The 23,429-nt window shown below is 34.4% G+C and overlaps 1 protein-coding gene across 1 annotated transcript in view; it reads right to left on the reverse strand.

The window, feature by feature from the left end:
• The window catches only part of CNTN5 (contactin 5), a 524,441-nt gene that overhangs the window by 317,984 nt on the left and 183,028 nt on the right, over positions 1-23,429 (reverse strand). The window contains exon 7 of the mRNA XM_090267326.1: positions 7,487-7,589. Within this exon, the coding sequence (XP_090123452.1) occupies positions 7,487-7,589 (103 nt within the window). The remainder of the gene's footprint in view (positions 1-7,486; positions 7,590-23,429) is intronic.

Here is a 23,429-nt window from a genome sequence, read left to right on the forward strand (position 1 = left end):
TTAACCTAACACTTGAGTAATTTGATTTTGGTTTGATTGACAAATATCACACAACTCTCTTTTTAATTTCTACAGTCCTTAGTGACCAGCAGTTCACAACAGTATTAATAAATCATCAACCTGTAACTAAAGAGCCGGTTCTTTCAGAAATCTTTGCCAGTTGCAGACTGTGGGAAATCTCAGAGGAATATTTGTCATTCTCACAATTACAATGGGACACAAGAGCAGCCATTTGAGACAGCTTGGCCAAGGACTGAGAAAAGAAAACACAAACTACAGCAAAAATGATGTTATGGATTGATAATGAGTACTTTCTTACTTGCAATAAACATATAAAAAAGAAAAAAATTAATGTCTCAATTCCCTAATAGACATTTGATGGAGTGCAACAAAAGATGATTTGTAAAATGCTATCTGAAACAGAGATAAGAAAAGACTAAAAAGGGCAAGAAATTGAATGAGTTCTTCCCTCCCACCTCACCACCAGGTTTCAGATGAGTCTTGAAAGGTCATTCACATAATTATTACAGTAACTGGTTCAAGGCCTTTTGAGCACAGCTGATCTGATTGTGTGTTAATGGCTGCAAAAGCAAGATAAGGAATGTGTAAAGTTAAAAAAAATCTGCCTATAACACTACAAGCTTGCAGAATTGTCATAGTAGATAAAACGATATTTCCTTATAGATTATGGCTTTTTTTATTACTGAATATTCCCAAGTTTGCCCTTGTGCACGGGGTCATTTAAGCATCACTGACTAAATTTTACTTCTTTGTTGGTGGTGGTTATGTGACATATCTAGTGATCTTCCTGGGAGTCTGCAAAAAAGTCACATGATGAAACCTTCCAGAAATCTGTAGTTAATGTTAATGTGGTCAGAATTATCAGGGCCAAGACATGTGAAAGGCATCTAAAGGCTTCTGTCTGACCAATCCAAGGCAATAACATACCTCCTGTTATGAGTGTTTGGCCACATTTCTCAGGCTCAAATTCAATTCAGTAAATATGTTCAGGACCTGCTGCACATAAAATTACTCCAGGGATTCAAAAATTTATTACAATAAAGTAGACAGTTATACATAATAGCCCAGTGGGACAAGCTAAATAGTAAAATATGTTTGGTCATTAGTTCTAAAGATAAGGGATTGGATCTTAAGCAAAGCAGGGAAGATTTAACAGAGGACTGCATTTGACCTAAGCCTTGAAGACTGGATAGGATTGTGAGGGCAGGGTACAGTAAGTCCTCACTTAACATTGTCCATAGGTTCTTGGAAATCGCAACTTTAATAGAAATGCCTATAAAGAAACCAATTTTATTACCAAAGGTTAATTGGCATAAACAAGGGTTAAGTTCCTACTACATAATTCTGGTCACTAAAATATCACCAAGCTTCTAAATAAAGACCACAAACACTTCTAATATCAAACATTGAAATAAATGTGAGTTATACATACATTTAAGGAAAATTAATAAAAACAAGATAATGATTTTCCCACACACTGATTCCCATTTAGGGCTGATGGAGGCGGGAACCCAGCCAGCAACTCAGGGGGCCAGGTGCTAGGCCACCCTGCAAAGGACACCCTTCCATCACAGGGCTACTCACAAACCCTCACTCAGACTGGGATGACTTTGGTAGCTTCTCCTGAGTCTCTGGAGAAACCCACACAGACTGGGGAGGACGTCCAAATTCCACACAGACAGTGGCCCAAACTGGGAACTGAGTTTTGTTTCTAATGAACATTGCAACGAAACAATGTTGAATGAAACGTTATTTGAGCATCTGCTGTGTATTAGACTGAGAAACAGTTACAGAAGCACTGCCAATACTGGGGGCTAAGGGGCGAAGCAAGGCTAAAGGAAAGGGACACATTGCTCCCTGTCGGCTTGCCTGCATGAGATTCACGTGAACTTCACCTTAGCAGCGCGTCCTTCCTGACGCAGCAAAGGAATCTAGTTTGTTTTTCCAATGCTTGTAGGACATGTTTCATTTTGTCCCACCTCGGAAATCCAGCTGTCTGGTGCCTACTCCTCAGAGGTCTGGGTCCCAAGACAGGTACCTCTGAGCTTCTAAGTTTTAATAATTACAAATTTTCTTGCTTTTCATCTCAGCCCTAGATATGGTAGCTTCATTCTGCTGTTACTAACTCTTCATACTTGAAAGTTGTCATCTTACTCTATTACCTAGTTAATGACTTATATAGACTAGACTTAAAAACTTAGCACAACCAGTTGAAAGTATCACCAACTTTGAATTGCATACCATATGTAGAGAGAGCTATTAAACTGAAATATTTATTAGGGCTCTAAGGGATTCCATACTTGTATTGACTTTTGCCTTCTTTTCTCTCATTTCCTTTCCAGAGTACAGTGTCCAGTGTTTAAAGTAGACCTAGGAAATATCAAAGACACCCCTTCTGCTCTAACTAAAGTCTCTGGGCTGAATGTTGAGCAAGAAAAGGCATATCTACTCCCTGCACATACCACCAACCATTTAAAAAATGTTATATAATATTGTTGCCAAAAGGCTGCTAATTAAGTAGGCCTGACTCTAGTCTTCTACTCTTAATTTCCAGCCCGAGTGAGTAGATAAGCAAGCAGTCAGCAAAAAAGAATTTTTAAATTTTTATTTCCAACCCTCACCCAGGTAATATTACATCTTAGTTATTAGAAGACAAATTCATATTATTATATTCTTTCAGCAGCATGGGGAAGGAGATTCTACTGTCTCTGCTGGCAATCCATTTTCCCTGTAACAACTTTATTTTTGTCAAGAAATTCTACTTTATACCAATCTAATTCTGTTAGTTTAATCCCATACTGTTGGAATTTCGCCCCCTCCCCATTGTGTTGAAACTGAAGAACAGCTTGCGAGAAATCTCTTGATAATAACCCTCCATATGTCTAAAACAGCCTTTTTTTCTCCCAAAATAATTAGTCCTTTTCCTTTTTTTTTACACTTTGATGTATTTTTCAAGCCTTTACACACCTTTGTTTCACTATGGCTCCCCTTTAAGCATTTCCCATTTTTCTGGGGGAATTAGACCTTTGCAGAACTGACCAATACAAAATATAGCATGTGACAGTCACTTCATGCATAAGTTCTGTACTCAGTATTGTCTCATTCTATTTGCAGAGAGATTTCAAGGACTATAACTAGTCCACTTCTGTTGTATTCTACTGCAGCAGCTTATAGAGAAACCATTTGGTTTTTTCTAAATTGAGATTTAAGAAGAGGTTGCTTTAGAAGAAAATATGTAACTTATAGCTTTCCTCTTGACTTTTTACTTAACTTCAGTTTAGGCAGGTTGGTGAAACTGTGAAATTAAGAGACAGGAAAATTCAGTGACCTAAAATCATTTTTTTTTTCTGCTATTTTCTCTTAAGAATACAGAAAATATATCACCTTGTATATTTTTAAATTATGTGTGCTACTATGACTACATCAATTTACATTCTCTAAATTATGAGAACTGAACTCGTTTAAGGACAGATTTCATAGAACTAAATGTACTTACAAAGAGGAGTAAAAATGATTTTTGTGAACAGTGCAACAATATTCTCACAGTTTGAAAGGGTGACTGCAACAATGCAAAGAAATATCCCAGTTTGCCTTGGGTCAGGAATTTTAAGAGGAAGAACATCTGCCTTTATTGTCATTTAGTCTCAGTTTATAGTTGAGACGAGAAAGATGGGCCGTCAGTCTCTCTAGAGTTAGAGGTTGACCGGGGAGGACACGTTGGCCAGGGTGTCTGCTGCTGCTTATGTAATGAAAAGACTGAATTCCAGAGGTGGTGCTACATCCACTAAAAGTGTGAGGACAAAACAGCATCTCTTTGAGAACAGGGACCATGAAAATTCATGGGAGCAAGTGCATGGTCGGGCACATAGTTGGTTTTCAAATCCTCCAGACATATTTCAGTTTTTAGGTTTTCTGAAGATACTTTAGCTCATGTGCATTTACGAGATGAGGTATCCAAAGCCAACCTCTTGCTTTTTGGCTTCTTTGCACTAACGAATGAATTATTTTTCCTTGAGAGAGAAGGTGTACCTAGGAAGGCATTTGATTCAATTAATGACTTGATTAAAAATGGTGTTTTCTAGTAGAAAAGCTGGATTGCACCCATAAGGCTTAGAGGAGGCCATGGTGGAGAGAGCAAGGTTTTGTGTTATGATCTTTTCATTGTTTGTCCTTCCAGTAATTACTGCATTAAATATCACTCCCTGTGACATATACTTTTCACTCTGTCCTTCATCCCATTATTTTAATATCATAAATTGCTATTATTTTTAACCTTATTTTAGTCCTTTTCAAAGTGAACAAACAAACAAGGGGGAAAAAACTCTTCCTAAGGGTCAGTAAATAATGAGGTTTATTTTTTTATTTTTCGTTAAATACTAAGTATAACTAGAATGTGATAATAAGTTTTGAGAAGAAAATCAAAAGAGGAGAAAATATAAGTCTAAAAAAGAGACATAGTGCTGTAGTGAGGTGAGATTAGTCAGGAAAAGGTATGGATAAGAATATAAGTGTGAGTTTAGACATAAATAGGAAAAGATGAGCGAGCAAGAGATAGAGGTATGGAGTGGATGTAGGCACATTTGTTTGAGAGAAAGGGAGTTAGTCAAAATGTTTTATGCATGATGAATCTATTATTTATCATGTGTTATCTGTTAATAATAGAGTTGATTGGATTAAGTAGGCGATATTTCTGAGTTCATTCTCTTCTTCCCCCACACTCTCTGCCTTGCCTTGTGTACTGCCAACTGCATCCTCTTGGCTTGCATGCTGGCTTCTGGTTGCCTTCAACCATAAGAGCCACCAGAGGAGATCAGAAGGTATGTGGAAAAAGAAGTCAGGATATGAATTTCCTGGTTCTATGTTCTTTTAATGCATCACTTCATGACTATAGCGACTACAGCTTCTTCCCGTTGGGCGGCTCCTGTCCCACTCCATGGAGTCTGTCCCTGATTCTGATGACATTATCTCCTCCCCTTGCTCATTCTGGCTAAAGGGCAAGAATGACTTCCTACCATCACTAGTCTACTAATGCCTCAGTTTCTTTCTCTGGTCCTGCTCACAGGCAGATCTTTAATGTGTCCCTTTACTAAAATCTTTTGAACCATCTGAGTTGGATCCAGTTTCCAACTGCATTTCTGACTGATACAGAGAAAAAAGGTTTTAAAGTGGAGAAACGCAAGAGTAAATAAAAATACAAGTATTTAGATAGAGAACTAAGAGTATGAGTTAGATACACAGTCATAGAAGACAGTCTCATTAGAAGGTGATATTTAAGTTGGGGGTAGAGGATAAGTAGGAGCCAGCATGGAAAGAACAGGGAAGCATGTTCTCAATAGATGGAGCAGCAAGTGCAAAATCCATGAAAAAAAAAGGGCATGATATGCTCTGGGCTATAATTTGGTTATAAAACTCTACAAGGATCACTTGGTTGAAACACGCCATGTGGAAAGACTGAGAGGGAAAATCAGACTGATTGATAGTTAGTAATAATTAATAATGTTCTTGGACAAAGGTCCACCACAGAATCGTGTACTTGTTAAAGTGGGAAGCTGCTCAGGTGAGCTGTGGGAACCAAGCAGATATTCAGGTATTAATTGGAAATTGCTGTGATAGTGCTGGAGTACAGCAATGATCTACTCCCCATGATAATATGCTGTAAAGGAGTTAACATATGTGAAGATGTTAATTCTTTGACCTTGTTTACTTTCATCAGAATAGTATGTTAGTCTTTAGGTAGAAGTATATCTCTTCCTAACACTTTTAAAAAATCATAGTTGTGACACTTCACAAAAAGGATATCAAATGAACAACAGAGACTTCGACAGGCTGTGTGTCTTCTTTATCATCCCTTATATTTGTTTATTTGGGATGGTGTGGGGAGAGGGAGTAGCAGAGAAAATGTGGGGAAATTGAAGAAAATACAGTATTTTCTTCAATTGAATCCTACCTAGAATGAAAGAGACTTTAACTACCAGTTTACTAAGCATATTTCAAGACTTCCAAAAGCAAAAACATCTAGCTTATTAAATAAGCCTGCCTGGGGAAATATCCCAATTGTTTTTTTCTTCTATAAATTTAGTTCTCTAATTTGTTTTACAATATAACTCCTCTTTATTTGTGGCTTTTGTGTAAATACTGGCATTTAAGAATTATTTAACTGCAGGATATACTTAACCTTTGACATCAAACCAAAATATATTATTTTTGTATTTGTCAGAATTAAGCTACTTACTCTGGACATTTCCAGGTATACTTGATGTCACAACATGGACAAATGGTAAAAACAATGCTCTTAAGGTCTTATTTAACTATGTGCATTTAATTAATATCTTTATGTTTGGAAAACTTCCTCAGATATCTGACCAAATCCCTCCTTGATGAATTTTAAGGTCTTGAAATATGTTTCTATTTATAGACATCTTTTACTTAAAAGAATGACCACACAACACTTTTTGTTTTTAGTTTAATATGATCCTACTTCTACTTAGATTTAAATAGAAATGTACATATTTGTTATTTTAATGTCTTGATATTAGAAAACAGTGTTTACTATGGTCATGCCCTAAACTTCCTCTCTCTAGCTAAATTCCTCCTATTTTCTAATATTTTTCTCACTCATAGGCAAAACCTACTTTAAGCACATTTATGTAGTGTGTTTCATCTCCAAGTACTTTATAGTTAATGCTATGAGAGTAACTCACCACAACTGATAGAGATGCAGTTATGCAAATTATAATTATAGAGTTAGAAAGCACCCTGAGGTCTTATCACCCTAAAAAAACAAAAACAAAAACCAAAAGCATTCCATTTAAAATAAATCATAATACTTTAATCAAATATGATAAAAAATCTATTTCTGTCTCTACACCCAATGCTCATATTGTAAACATCATTGACAATTAATTATATATCATGGGATTTAAAATTTTCAAAATACAACCATTAAGTATAGCAGGCATTATAATGAGTGTGATATAAATCATCTTTCTGATTTGGAAAATGATTACATGTTGTACATATTGACAGCTGGTACTATCATGTTATCGTTATTTCAGGAGATACTGAAGTAAGCAATTGGTTCATTGTAGTGTCGTTATGATTTTATACTGTTTTCTTATTATGCCTTATCAAATCTATATACAATGTGTGAGTAGCAGATATCACCTTAATGTTTTACCCTCTTTCTATTTACATCATTGCTGAGTAAAATTTAAGAATAATACTGAAACTTGACACATTGGCAGAGATGTAAAGCTCTTTTTTTATTTAAAGAAGTTCCCTCTGTGTTAAAATAGCAAAAATGTATAGACTCTTGTTCATAGAAATGGCTAGAAAGATAATTGGTTACTTTGTCCCACTGAGGGGCTTCTGGGAAAATGAAGCCTGGCAAAATAAGTGATTCAAAATAAGATATGTCGCATTTTAATAAACAATTGTGTGTAATTATGGAAGAATATGTACTTACTTGCCAAGTGCAAAGCACTCCATCTTAACAGTTGTTCCCTTGGCAGCTGTAACTGTGAGAGGAAAATGGACCTCAATTTTCGGCTCGTACTCTCCCATCACACCTGGGAAATAAAGAACAGTCTTTAAGCATAAAATGAATGTCACAATTTCTTTTCAATCCTGGGGATGGTTACATTGAAAAGCACTGTGGTTTGGTTGTTAACTGCTAAATTTTTGATGCACTGAAAAAAGATACTTAAACTCAGTTATGATGACTGTCTTACCTTAATGATTGAATTGTATGTATATTCAGTACTTTGTAAAATAATAATTATTTAAGTGTTAATTAACACTGGTAGTTTAAGTACTGATTATATTTCAAAGGAAATAAATAACTACAACTATTTCTCATGGTAAATAATTGTTGATTTAAAAAAATAAGTCAAGGTACCAGAACATTATCATTTTCAAATAAGTAAAAACTTATTAAGTTAATAGATATATTTATTGACTATAATATTCAAGCATTTTTCTAGGCATTGTGGGCATTTCAAAGACATATCTCAAGCACTTGACAAGTGTATTCTTAAAGAAAGAAACAATATATAGTATTTTTAGGTATGGAAAAAGTGCTATCTATCAAAATAATTATAATGCAAGATTTAAAGTAATGAGTGCTATGAACAAGGTATCCTTAAAGTATTAAGTGCATCTGAGGGAGTTAAAAAATGGTTAGGGTCTGTAAACGTGGGGAAAAGATAGAAAAGAAAGTAAGTGGAATGGTCGGAACAAAGAGAGATGGGAAACCAGCGGAAACAGGAAAATCAATTTTCCTGGCATATTGGTATGTGAAAGAAAATGATACTAGGCAAATTTGGAAATATAAATGGAGTCCAAAAATAGATGTTCTTGATCATCAGAGTAAGACATTAAAATTTTAATCAGTAAGTAATCTGGAGGACTGGGCTTTTGAATAAGGGACTGATATTTTGCTGAGATACACATACTAAAATTGGAGCAGAGACTGGTAAATTAGTTACATTAGTTCAATAATACGAGGTAGTAGTAATAAGGACCTGAACTTACATTATGGTAGTAAAAAATGAGAAAAGACACTAGTTGGGAAAAACTGTGAAGGAACTGAACATGGTGTATAATGGGAGTGCTGAGGATAAAGGTATGGGCCTCGTTAATAATAACACTAAGGTTTGTAGCTTGGGTGATGGGGTGGGGGTGGGGGATGGGTGATGTTAATGAAAGAAAAAAGAACACAGCTACAGTAGGAAAGTTGATGATGTTTATTTTAGGGGTATTTAATTTGATACCTATAAAGTATTCAGAAGAAAAGGCCTGACCAGATCATGAACAAGAGAAGGAAGTTTGAGATGAGTTCTGGTCAGGTGATATATATGAAGTGTCATCATTTAGAGATGGCATTTGAAGCCACGTGCTTGAATAGAGCTTTCACATATCAAAAACAGAGTACTAGCCAAGGCCTGGTGAAATCTCTTGCTAGCGCCCTCAGGCAGCCCTCGAGCAAATTCCCTCCCAAAAGTAATTTTTAGGAAATCCCTATGTGTAAAGCACTACAGAAAACAGAGTTATGGTTTAGCACAGCAGCTTCTTTGAGGAGCTTGTGTGTGTGCTTGGGGATGTCTGTGTTTATGGGCACATTGGCACGTATATCTGTGTGTGTGTCTAACACTGCATGAAATTCTTTTGTGTATGTCTGTGGGAGTAGAACTGAGTAGAGAAAGAAACCCAGAGTAAGCTGGATGCTCTGAGATATGCAGGCAACCTTTATGTGTTCATTGTTTTTATTTATTATTGATTTGAGATGGGTCTTGAAGGTAGATGAAGAACCAATTTAGGTGAAAAGTGTTTAAGTTCATTGAGGACAAGAAGATTATCTTTGCTTTCTTTTCTAGTTTTCTGTAAAGCACTCATAAAAAAATTACTGATATTTTTATTAGAGAGATTAGGCTTCTGGACCTGGCTGTGCTAGATTACCATCTCTGACATGTCAATGACCTCATTTTTTTTTAAACTATAAACTGAGGGAACAGAAGAGAATTCCCATGAATATAATGTCCTATTCTAACAGGCTGATTCTCTCAGTTTCTTCCCAGTCGTGTGTTCACTGTGTGTCAAGAGCCTGATATATAGCAAGTGAAGCAATTCTTCTCAATCTCTTTCTCAGTAATGTTTTTCTCTTCTACTACTTTTTTTTCTACCTCCCTCTTGTCCTCCCCCCACATTATCCGACTTTCTTTCTTTTATTTTCACATGTCTTCTTTTTTTTTTCCCCTATGTCTGTCCTGAATAGTAGGACCTGGCCTGACAGTGAAACCTTGCTCAGTGTATCTGTCATTGAGAAGCATGTCTTTAATGCCCTCTTACAAGCCTTCATATAAAGATTCTTAGACTACCGAAAGCAGTCCCTAATGTCAGCCTCTGCTTTCTCCATTTGGTCTCAACATTGATTCTGTAATATTCTTGTTCCTTGCCTGTCTGTTAAGATGATGATTTAATAATACATGGTTTAGCATGATACTTATTAAATTTAAGCTTAATAAGCTAATACCCTTACTTACACGAGTCCCTGTGAGTGCTGGCAGTTGCTGAGCTCTTTAGAAAGTTGTGGAAGGGCAGTGAAAGTCAGGCTGGATTAAAAAAAAAATATTTCTACATAATTATTTCTAGTAAATTGTTTAAAGAGGTCTCAGAGGAAAGATACATGAATCTCTCAAACTACAGTAATTCGGTTTGATTTTTTTTTTCTACCCTAAGTAAAAATTCCCCTTAGAATCAACTCTTATATCAGTACTTTTTTCTCATTTTATTCAAGCAGGTCTCAGAATTGTACATTTAAAGCCCTTCAAAACCTCAGTCTGACTCTGAATAACACCATGATATTACTGATACTTTGGTTAATAGGAGCCAAACCCAAATATTCTCTCTCTTCTCTTATAATGTTTGAGATTGCACAGAAGACATCCTTAATCTTTTAAGAATGACTCTAAGGATGGGCACTCCAGGTAATATTTGGTAAGTAATTTTATCCATGTTGGGCTTTCTGGTGTTTCTCAAATGATTCCCATAAGGTCAAAGAGAAGGTGAAACCTCACTACAGGGACCGAGAGTTTTGTTAGTAACTAGATGTTAAAGATTAAATTTTTAAGTTTGAATGAAGGTTTCAAATTACATTGCTTAATTTGAGCTCCACTGTAAGTAATAATTCGTTCTTCTAAATTTTACTCTGATAGTCAAACTATAAGGACAGATGAGAAAGCTCTTTAGGTACGGCTTGCTCTTTAACAATTGATTACATTCAGGAATTAAGTTTTGCTTTATGTCTCATGGGATAATTATGTTACAACCAAAGTTTTTGTTTATTTTTTTTCAGTTTACTTTACCCTCTTTATTTTAAATACAAGAAAGCTATGAGTCAAAGGGGTCTGGTAAGTGGCCCAAAGTTCTATAGAAAGCTGTTTTGAAAATAGAGCACAAATAGGAGGTTTCTGACCTTAAGTTCACAACTATTTTCTTGACATCACTCTGTTGGGGAATTTCAATCACAGGGTATAACAATCCAGGCACAGCACAGCACAGCACATGCACTACATCAATCATTGACCGCTTGCCTTCATTGCTTGTTTTATTTCAGCCACTATTTGTAATATCTCAAGTCATATGCAGCTTGGCTGTAATTTCTTTTGTTGGGTAGGTTTGATAATGATAGGTAAAGGAAATGATCCTATAAGATACATAGTCAAAGATAAAATTATTAAGCTTATATTTTCAGCCAATGTCTCTCTTTTATTTTTGATAGGCCCTTGTATTAAGCTTATTATGCTCAAGAAATATTGTGCTGTGTCTTTGTCTCCTTCCCTACACCTGTCTCTTTTGGCTTTGTTGGAGTGCCTATTTTGGAATTACATGTCATTACAAGAACACACCAGATTACCCTAATTCCTTATAAACAGAAATCTTCCAGTATTACTATCCTTCTGTGTCTTTATGGTTGGTGATTTTATTATTTATTCCAATTACTTACAAAGAGCTCAGGTGCTTTTCCGTAAGTGGAATGCATTTAGAATAGTGTTTCTCCAAGTGTGTTGCAGAACAGAGAGCCAAAGACATCAGAAAAATCAGGAAACCTTACTAAAATTTTAGGTTACCAGGTTCAATTCTGAACATAGTGATAAATAATCTTTGAAAATGGGGCTACAGGCTCTATATTTGCAAACTCTCTAAAGGTGATTTTATGTACATTAAATAAATTTATTGTTGGTTGTACATTGACTCATTTTTATCAAGTTATCTGTCATTTTTAGGATTTGAGTGCAGCAGACTAAACAGGCTGGAAAAAAATTACATGCAGAGGGTCTATAATCATATTGCACTTATTGTGACTGCTTTAACAGGCAAATTGTCTTCAACTTGTATATACAGTACTCACAGCAGAGCTGGTGTTTTTTTTTTTTTTTTTTTTTTTTTTTGATTGTGTGGAGATCAGTTCTGATTGGTCAGTGTTCATGTGTTAGCAGTTAAACATTTCAAGTGATACTTCTGTCTGATATTCATAGTAATACTCATTTCTGGGGCCGAGATTTTATATTCAGTAAACCTTAAACATTTGGCTTAGCTCATGAGTTCAAAAGGCTTGGCTAATCTTATGTCCAAATAATGGGTGTTTACATTTCTGTCTTTAACATTTTTGCCAACTGAACTCAATGTCTCTTTCTTGTCTTCTAAGAATTGTACCTATATTCTCAGTATTTCTGTTGGAAAATGTTTCTTCTATGTTTTCTAACCATATGGGTTGAATAGGAGCCACTGTCTTCCTGGCTGCAGTTATTAAGGTGTCATGGACATCAGACACACTTGGTTAGTTAGAGTATCCCATTGCCATGAACGTAATGTTTAATTCATGATGGAAGCTGAGGCTGGGGTTTCTGAACTAGAGACTAGCTAGTACAAATCTCAGTTCCTCCTTGTTGACAAAAAAGAAAAAAAAAAAGAGCCTACATGTCTGAGAGCCACTAAACTTCCAGTAGTGGAAGAAGTTACTCTGTCATTGAAGAGAATTAAGCCAATTTAGATAAAATTAAACCAATGCAGATATAGAATAAATGGAAAGATAAAGTACTGGTAGCATGTCAATTCTACTTGGGATTTAACTCAGAAATCTCTTCTCTCAGAAAAATAAAGTGTATCTCATATGTTGCTTGAATTATTTCAAGTTTGGTTTCTCAGTTGCAGACAAGAGTTCTGATGGATGACCTCACTGGGCGCAACGTGAACAGTGGTAACCCAGTGTCAGGTTCTATCTCATAACCTCTCTGGATTCTCAGTCTTTCATAGCCTAGATTAGAGAAGAAACAAAATGGAGTGGTAATGGAATAGGGGCCAGACACATTAGTATATATGATTTGTCTTATTTTTAAATATTATGACTTTCATTAAAAAATGTAAATTCTATTAGAGGAAATAACACATTATATGTCTCCTAATAAAAGATGATAAATTACATTAGAACAGTACAGATAAAGTATGTATAGAGTTGAGAGGAAGAAGAGGTTATTGATTAGGAAACTTGAGGAAAATGGAAGATCTGGTTTAAGTGAATTTAGACCATGGGACTGGTGGAGGCTTCCAGGTGGAAGGGGCAGGACAGTGGTAGTAAACACATGGAAGTGAGAATCTGTCTAATTTTATTTTAATTTTATTTTATTGCATGGAGCAAGAAGTATTAGTGAGAGAGAAATTTCAAATATAACTAAGAGCTAGATGATAACACTTAGAAATATAATATTTTATTCACTTATTCAGATGCCTCAGCAGTGACTTGATAAATCTGCATAAACATTTACTTGAAAATTAACTTACATAATTAATAAGCATCTGATTTTTTTCAAGTTGATTGTTGTATATTTGTTTTCTTTTTTCTTTTTTATTGATTTTACTGGGTGACATTTGTTAATAAAATTATAAGTTTCAGGTGTACAAGCCTACAATATATTATCTCTATAGTGTATTTGTGTTCACCAGCCAAAGTTAAGTTTTCCATCACCATGTATCCCTCCTTTACCCTCTTCTACTGCCTACAACACTCTCGCCTCTGCTAATCATCCTACTGTTGTCTGTGAGGATGTGATGTTCCCTTTACCTTTTTCACTCGGCCCTGCAAACCCCTCCCCTTGGACAGCTGTTGGTATGTTTTCTGTATCAAAGAGTCTGTTTCTATTTTGTTTATTAGTTTATTTTACTTATTAGATTCAAAAAAGGAGTAAAATCATATGGTACTTGCCTTTGTCTGACTGGCTTATTTCACTTAGCATAATGCTGTCCATGTCCATACATTCTGTCACAAAAGGTAAGATTTCCCTCTTTTACAGTTGAATAGTATTCCATCGTGTAAATGTACCACAGATTTTTTTTTAAATCTACTTGTTCACTGATTAACACTGGTGCTGCTTCCAACTCTTGGCTATTGTAAATAATGTTGCAATCAATACAGGGGTGCATAAATTTTTTTTAGCATTTTGAGTTTCTTCAGATACATTCCCAGAAGTGGAATCACTGGGTCAAACATAGTCCCATTTTTAATTTTTTGAGGTAACTATATACTGCTTTCCACAGTGGCTGAACCAACCTGCATTCCCAACTGTGCACAAGGGTTCTCTTTTCTCCACATTTTTGCCAAACCTTGTTTGTTGATTTATTGATGATAGGCATTCTGATGATTAGAGATGTTAAACATTTTTTCATATCTCTATTGCCATCTGTATGTCCTTTTTGGAGCATTGTCTATCTAGGTTCTTTGCCCATTTCTTAATTGGATTTATTGTTTTTGGGTGTTGAATTTCAAAAATTCTTTATAAATTTTGGGTATTGTTATTAGATGTATTGGTGAATATGTTATTTCATTCAGTGGGTTGTCTTTTGATTTTGTTTGTGGTTTCCTTTGATGTGTAAATATTTTTTAGGTTGATGTAGTACCATTTATTTTTTCCTTTGTTTTCCTGATATATCAGAAGAAATATTGCTATGAGAAATGTCTAAGATTTAACTGTGTATGTTTTCTTCTAGGACTTTTATGGTTTCAAGTCTAACATTTAAGTCTTTAATGTATTTTGAATTTATTTTCATTCATGGTATAAGAAGGTGGTCTAGTTTCCTTTTTTATGCATATATCTGTCCAGTTTTCCCAGCACCATTTATTGAATGGACTCCATTGATCTATACATTTGTTGTTACATTAGTACCATGCTGTTTTGATTAGTATGACCTTGTAGCATTATTTGATATTAGGTAGCATGATTCCCCCAGCTTTGTTCTTCTTTACCGAGATTGCTGTGACTATTCAAGGTCTAAATATTTGGAACATTTGTTATAATTCTGTGAAATATGCCATTTGTATCTTGACAGAAATTGTGTTGAATCTATAGATTGCTTTGGGTAGTATGGACATTTTAATGATGTTAATTCTTCCTATCCATGAACATGGTATATGCTTCCACTTACTTGTATTTTCTTCAGTTTCTTTCTTCAGCGTCTTGTAATTTTCTAAGTACAGGTCTTTTATAGCCTTTGTCAAATTTATTCCTATATATTTTACTTTTTTTGAAGCAATTGTGAATAGGATTATTTTCTTAGTTTTCCTTTCTGATAGTTCATTATTGGTGTATTAAAATGCAACTGATTTCTTGGTATTTATTTTGTATTCTATTACTTTACTGAATTAATTGATCAGCCTAGTAGTTTTTTTTTTTTTTTTTTGGTGACATCTTTAGTCTTCTCTTTATACAGTATCATATAACCTGAATATAATGAGTTTTACTTCTTCCTTTGCAGTCTGGATACCCTTTATTTCTTCTTCTTGTCTGATTGTTGTATCTAGAACTTCCATTACATTTTAAGGAAAACATTTGTAGTTTTTGCCCATTAAGTATATTATTGGATGTAGTTTTGTAATATATAAGACATTTATTAAATTGACGTATATTCCCTCGATTCCCACGTTGTTGAGATTTTTTTATACAAATGGCTGGTGGATTTTATTGAATTTCTTTTCTGTATCTATTGATATGATCATGTGGTTTTTTACCCTTCATTTTGTTTACATGGTGTATCATGTTTATTGATTTTCAAATACCATACACATCTGATTTTATTTAATTATGGTACCTGAAGTTACTATCATACATACACATTGCTATCAATGATTACATGTTGGTAAATTTAATAAAAAATGTAATGATGATGTACTTAGGATAAGCATCAAAATGAAGGACCTGTGAAATGAACTATAGTTTCTACACTATATGATTTGCACATTAAAATGTATTTAAATTATTTAACAAATGGTTTGAAGATTTTCTTTTATTTCTTTTATATGTGATACCCGAGCTCCTTACATTATTTTTATTTTATAGTACTTGAGTTTTAATATATATTTCATTTATAATGTTTTTACTAACTTTAAAATTTTGAATATAAATATATTCTTATTGTGCTATGTAAGGCCCCTGTTAAGGAAATGAGAACTCAGATAAATAATAACAACTATTGATAATACTAAGAATAATAAAAGAGAAAGGGGGAAAATAATGACTAAGTAGTTCACATTTATGCTTACAGATATTTTGCTATGTGTGAGACCTGTCTCTGTACTCATGCTTTTAGCACAGATTAAATATTAACCTGTGATTCATAGATAAATGATAAAAACCCTAGTTCTAGCCCTGGCTTTGTTGAAAAGTTAAGGTAATCATAGAACCTTTCTCTATTTGAGGGTTTATAAATATAATAGTGTGTTAGAGAATATATATTACACATTAACATATCCCTCCTTACTTACTGATTCAAATACATTAAAAGTTATAATCTTTGGAAATTTTATTCATTAAACAAGTGTTTAGATACCTTCTTTAGGATTCCTTAATAAGCCCCTGATAAGTAACAATTTAAAAAACTTAGACAACATATTGTTTTCTTACTTCAAAAAGTGTGTATTAACCTAAATCAAAGTTTCTTGAGGTGAATCATTTTTATGTACTTACAGGGATTAAAGGATCTCCTGACAAGAGGAAATAAATGACTCGTGTTACCTTCAAATAAATGTACCTTTATGAGTATTATTTATCTAGGGATATTAAAAAGAACTAGAGAGGTTTATGATTAGGAAATGTTTTTCATCACTATTATATATATTCTGAAAATAAGAGAAACCAATTGATATTTTTTTTCCATCCTCAAGAATCAACAATGAATTGGTCATTCTTATTACTAAATTTTCTTCTCCTATTCTTGTCACTGTGATTTAGGGAAATATACACCTCTCCCATCATCTGTAAGCTCATATTATGTACACTAATAACTTTAAAAACTTACAAAAGTAAATACTAAAGAAAGCAACTATATATTTTTATGAACAAACATATAAGCTCTCTAACATTAAAATAATAGATTACATAGAATAAATTTTTAAAAATGAGAAAACAGAATTGAATATTCTCTGAATATATAAGTTGAAAGTTTTTCTTTTTAGAGAAGTAAATATGTTTGCTATTTTCATAAATATCTATTCACAAATAAAGCTACAGAAACTCTTCTATAAATATATGTATATAACAAAAAGCACCTCTAGTTTTATAGTAAGTCCATTAGAGTAGTGTGCTGCATAATAATGTTTTAGTCAATGATGAACCTCATATACAATGGTGGTCCCATAAAATAATAATATAGTTGAAAAATTTCTATCATCTAGTAATGTCAGCCATTGTAAAGTTTCAGAATAACACATTACTCATGTGTTTGTGATGCTGGTTAAACCTAACCTACTGTGCTGCCAAATCCATAAAAGTATTTCACATATAATTATGTATAGTACATAATACTATAATAAATGATTATTTATGGTTTATGTGTTTACTATACAATAATTTTTATTGTGTTTTTAGAGTGTACCCTTTCTACTTAAAATATGTTTGCTATAAAACAGTGTGCCATGTTAACACTGGCATTAGCCTCACATCTTCATTACCTCCTCTCTTAATTGCATCATTTTCTCCTGTGCTAGATTTAATCTCATGTTGTTTTGCACAGAAACATGCCGCGCAAGCTTTTAACCTAGGAGCGATAGGATATACCATATAGACTCAGTGTTATAGTAGGTTATGCCATCTAGGTTTGCTAAGTATACTCTATGATGTTCACACAATGACAAAATCACCTAATGATGCATTTTGGATATATCCTTGTCAACTAGCACATAACTACACTTAAAAATCATTTAAAATGGGTAATTTTTTAGACTTAAAATTTTTTTCTTTGACTTTATGCAGTGTGTGTCTGTCTATCTGTCCCTTTATGTGTGTGCATTTAATATATGGAAAAAGAGAGAGAGAGGAAAATTTGGTACCTGTAAAAAATTTTGGTATTTTGACTTCTAAGAGTTGTCTCCAAGATCTACGTAAGTGTAACAACAGAACAGCTATGGAACAAACTAAGGTCTTAATTTCTACAGCCACGAGCCTTTTTCAAAAGCTAGTTTGACTGGGCTCAGCAATGGCAAACAACTATACTAACCCAAAAATAAATTAAATAAAAATATAATGGTTCTTAATGACATATTAATGCTCAGTCCAATAATTACATGCTTAGAAGATCTCTAAATTACCCTATGGGACCCTCCCACCCTAATCAGAGTGTTAGTTCATTTCAATTGTGAGTTAGTTAGAAACTGTTTCCATACAATTCATTCAAGCATTTATTTCTACCGGAATACTTTTTCATTAAAAAGAGAAAATAAGATGACTGAGAATTATGGTGAACTTTCCTTACTGCATTAAACACATTAATCACAAATGGCTAGATCCAAAGTCTTTTAATCAAGAAACTAAAGAATGCAGTGAGATACAAGACATATAAAGGTGAGTCAAGCTAAATCTGAGTTATGAGGAAGCAGTTTCTACACACACACTATCTGGAAGGTAGGAAGAATATATTCAAATCAGAAGATAACATTTAGTCAATTGAAGGGTAGATAAACTGTGTATAATAATTAAGTCACATTACTGGGGAAGGAATAGAGGAAGTAGCCACGTACTCTTATTGCTAAGATTCCTAGAATTATTTGGATTCAGGCAACTTTCAGTCTTGGTCCCCACAAAGCCATGCCAAATTCCAGAACCTCCTCTAAGATTTCTCTAATATCTCCTTTCTCATATCATGTCATGCACTGTATTTCCCGAAAACAAAAGTCTCTTATTTAAGTTTATTTGAGTAAACCTCTGCTCTTTGCAGCTGCCTAGAACACTTACCTGCATTGCCTTTAATTTCTAAATTTTTAACATTTTTCAGAGAGATTATTCCTTTCAAAAAAGTTTCTTACACATAATCATCTATCTATTCATGCTGTAATCACCAAGAAGTCAAGGGAGGTAAAGTATCCTGGAGGAATTGGTTCTGCCAGCTCAGTTGACAAGCTGCCTGGCTGCATACTCTGGGATAAAACGTGACAAATGGGTTGTTTAAACTATTGTTAAAAGTTTATTTTTACACTTTAATCAGCAGGCTGTTTTCTCACTTCATCTTTGTTATTGAGAATGCCAGCATTCCTGCTGTTAGCACTCACATTTGAGATACTAAACATACCAGGCTCCGGCCTGATTTGCTCTGTAAACAATTTACACATGTTATTTTATAAACTTACTGATTTCAAAAGCTATATGGTTCAAAAGATACATATTTCCAGAGGAAGAATATGAATTACCACACCCTCATCTCTGGGCTTTGTGTGCATTATAGACTCTAGATACAAAGAGGGAGAATAAACATTGGCTTAACACCTGCTATGAACTTGGTGCTATGTTGAGTGTATGCAACCAAATTGACATTTAAATCCTATAAATACAAAAAGGTAGATATGATTATTCCATCTTAAATAAGAGGGAACTGAGGATTGAAGAGGGTAAATCACTTCCTCAACATCACTGAGTTATTAATTGCAGATAAGGGGTTCAAATCCAGGACTACACTAATACTGAAGTCAACTTCCCCTGATTGTTCTATGTTGCTCCCCATGAAAATTCCCACAGTTTGCAAAGCAGAATTTATTTAGTCATTTCCAATTTTTTAGACACTAAGTTGTACTTCAAATATTACTTTCTATTTCTCTCTCTCTCTCTCTCTATATATATATATATATAATCATGCATATATATACATACATATTACACTGTTTCTATAATATATAGCACTGTGTTTCTATATATTATATATTATCTCTTTATGTATACTATACTACTCTTTCTTTTTTAAAAAACTAATTTTAATTATAATTGATCATTCAATCTGATTGCACTTGCATTCCTTTGCTTAATATCTGTTTTCTCTACTAATTTATAATGTAAATTAGAACAGAGGCCACATTGTTTTGTTTCCTTATAACTTCAAACAGTGCCTGATACAAAGTCTGTGCTCAAGAATATTTGATAACTAAATTAATTAATCTACTTGTCATCAACCATGTAGAAGAAATGTGATAGGTGGCATAGCTGAGAGTATTTTGTTTTTATGTAGTTAAATGCTTATATTAGGTATTCATTTTAAGGAAATTTGAATGTAATTTTTAATATGAAATCATAAAGTTCTTCATTTTGTTTTAAGTTACTATGATATGGTCATATGGGAATAAAATGTTTTGTGAATAAATGAAGCGAAAAAATCTCTATTTTTCTATAATCAATTGTCAAATTCTGTTAATTTAGTTTCCATAACATTTTTTCCATCTATTTTTTCCTTCTATTCTGATTGTCATTATTTTAATTTGGATTCCCTTTTATTCAGCTTATTAACTTGGCAAAGTGGAGATCATCAGTGGCATTATTAAAGCCTCATAGGATTAGACATAAGAGAAAATAAAAAATAAATTTGAAATAGAGTTTAGACAACTCTTGGAAGAAGTTTTGCTCTAAAGTAGGGCAAAGAAAATAAGATATAAGCTGGAGGGGGATATTGAATCAAGAAAGGATTACTTTTAAGATGGTAAATATTCTAATATGTTTACTGATGAGAATCATTCCATATGGAGGGAGCAAGTAGTAGGGGAGGGAGAGGAAATAACTGCTGAAGGAGATTCTTGGAATTAGGTAGCAGGACACAGGACGCAGTGTACAGAACCACCAAGAACCGTTCATTAGTCTTGATAAAAGCCAGGGGAGCAAAAATATATGATAAATTATAAGATGTTATGTTTGTTGTTTGAAAGATAAATGAGATCATAAATTTAATGCAAAACCTGTGTTCAAAATTATCTATTATTTTTACCCAGTCAGCTGCATAGCCAACCATGAAGTGAATGAGACAAAGGCTGAGTAAGTGTTAGAGATTTGGCAAGTGAGTAGAATATGATAGAGAGATTGGGAGATACAAAATTGAGATTTTGTACAAAGAATGTTTACAATGAGTTAATGTAAAATTTAAGCTAGAAAATGAAGGCACTTGATGGTCTGATGGACAAAGAAATGGTGGATTGATCAAAGGATTGGAGTCTCAGAAAGGTTAAAGAATTCAGTGAAAAATGCTAAATAAAATTATTTGGACAGAAAGGAGGATGTGGCAGAAAGCTGTTTACTTAAAATTGAGATTTTGATAAAGGCAGAATAATTGGTAATGGCAAAATTCAGGCTTTGTTTTTGTAATGCATGGCTAAGGTGGCATGGAGTACAACTTCATGGGAAGCAAGGAGGTCAAGAACCTAGGAAGTCAGGATGTTGAATGGATCATTGATAAAAATATGGATGTTGCCAAGACAGAATAACATCTCTAAGTGAGAAGGACAACAAGGAAAATAAGAGTATTCCAATAGAATTGACTGAAACTGCTGACATGCATGCCATGGATCTATTTACTAATGTCTACATTTCTCAGTTTTCCACTCAAAGTCTTCAGTGTTCTAGTCCTAAGTTATCTTTTAACTTTACTTCTCTGTCTTCTCCACATATCCTCCAATATTCTGTGTAACAGAAATGCTTGTTATAATATTTTCAAAATATACTTTATCTTCATCTTATTATTAGTCTTCTCACATATAATTTCATGCACACTAAAATTTAGTTTATCAATAAGTTTCACTTCAAATTATACTAAAGATGGAGGAGGAAGGGGTTGAGGAGAGACCAATAAAAATGGTACTCCCTCTAGTAAAAACAAAAGCCAAAAATTTCTGTAATTTCCTGAGTATGAAATCTTGTATCCTATTTTTGAATCACCATAGTGTGTTACTACTAATGGTACTAATTATGTCCTTCCTTGTATTACAGATATTTATATATAGCTGTTCCAATTATTGTATTGGTCAAAACCATCATCATCAAATCTGAACTCTCCTATCTAGTCCAATCCTGCACCTAATTCTCTTTTGTTTTTAATTTTTTTTATTATTGATTATGCTGTTACAGTTGTCCCAATTTCTTTCCCCCTTGCTCCCCCACGTCCTCCAGCTGTCTCCCTGCTTAGTCCATGCCCATTGGTTGTGCATATAGTTCTTCTCAACATCTTCCCGTCTACTCCACTCCCTCCTACTATGCTTAATTCCTGCATCATCTCCCTCCCCTTTCCCCTTCCCCCTCCCCACTGATCTCCCCCCAATATGTTCCCCATACCTATAATTCTTTTTCCACTCTCGTTGCCTACTTAGTTTGCCTTTGTTTCGATTCCCTAGCTTCTGCTGTTGGTTGTTGTGATACAGTTTTCATTTTAATGTTCATAGTTTTGATCCTCCTTCTTCTAAACCAGTCCCTTTAACATCTCGTATAACAGTGGTTTATATCTAACAAACTCCTTCAGTTTTACTTTGTCCTGGAAACACTTTCTCTGCCTTTCTATCCTGAATGACAGCTTCGCTGGATAGAGTAATCATGGTTGTAGGTTTTTTATTTTCATTACTTTGAATATTTCTTGCCAGTCCCTTCTTGCTTGTAAAGTCTCCTTTGAGAAATCTGTTGATAGTCTAATTGGGACCCCTTTGTACATGATTCTTCTCTTCTCTCTTGCTGCTTTTAAGATTCTCTCTTTATATTTAATTTTTGACATTTTGATGATAATGTGTCTTGGTGTGGTCCTCCCTGGGTCCAGCCTATCCGAAACTCTCTGTGCTTCCTGGACCTGTAAGTTCATTTCCTTCCCCAAGTTAAGGGCATTCTGCTTCATTATTTTTTCACACGATTTTTCAATTCCTAGTCCTTCTTCTTCGCCCTCTGGCAATCCGATAATTCAAATGTTCGATCGCTTATAGCTGTCCCAGAGGTTTCTGATCCTCTCCTCATATTTCTCACTTTTTGTTTCCTCCTTCTGCACTGGTTGACTGTTTGTTCCCTCCCTATGTTCCAATTTGTTCATTTGATCCATGGCTTTCCTTTCCTCACCACTCGTATGTATTTTTGTTCATTTCAGCGGGGCTAGCCTTCATTCCTTCCTTGTCTTGATTCAGCCCCGCTGTTAGGTGTGTAAGCTGTCTTAGGACTATAGCTCTGAACTGAGCCTCAGAAAGATTTGCTATTTGTTCATTGTTCAAAGCTTTTATTTTATTTTTTTTTTTTTTTGTTAGCTGTGTGATTGGTATTTCAATCATTAATTCTGCCATTCTGACCATTTTGTTTATCTTTCCTTCTTGGGCGGGGCGCTGTCACGCCTCCTATGCTATATTGGGCGGAGCCCCGTGTGCCTGTCACAACCTGGTGACATTTCTCACCACACAGTGGCACTTTGCGTGGGGGTGGGAGTCCAAGATGGATTCTCACTTTTACTCTCCACTGAAGAACAGGGCTGCCTCCCAGTGGGATCTGCCTTTCCAGGCGTTGGAATTGCGAGCCGAGGGATCTGGTCTGCAGCCGGGGCCAGCTCGCAGGCGCCTCTCTCCTCCCCCCAAATACAGGTGTCTGCTCACCAGG

Source organism: Furipterus horrens, unplaced genomic scaffold (assembly GCF_987537825.1).
Source record: "Furipterus horrens unplaced genomic scaffold, mFurHor1.1.pri manual_scaffold_2, whole genome shotgun sequence".
NCBI lineage: Eukaryota > Metazoa > Chordata > Mammalia > Chiroptera > Furipteridae > Furipterus > Furipterus horrens.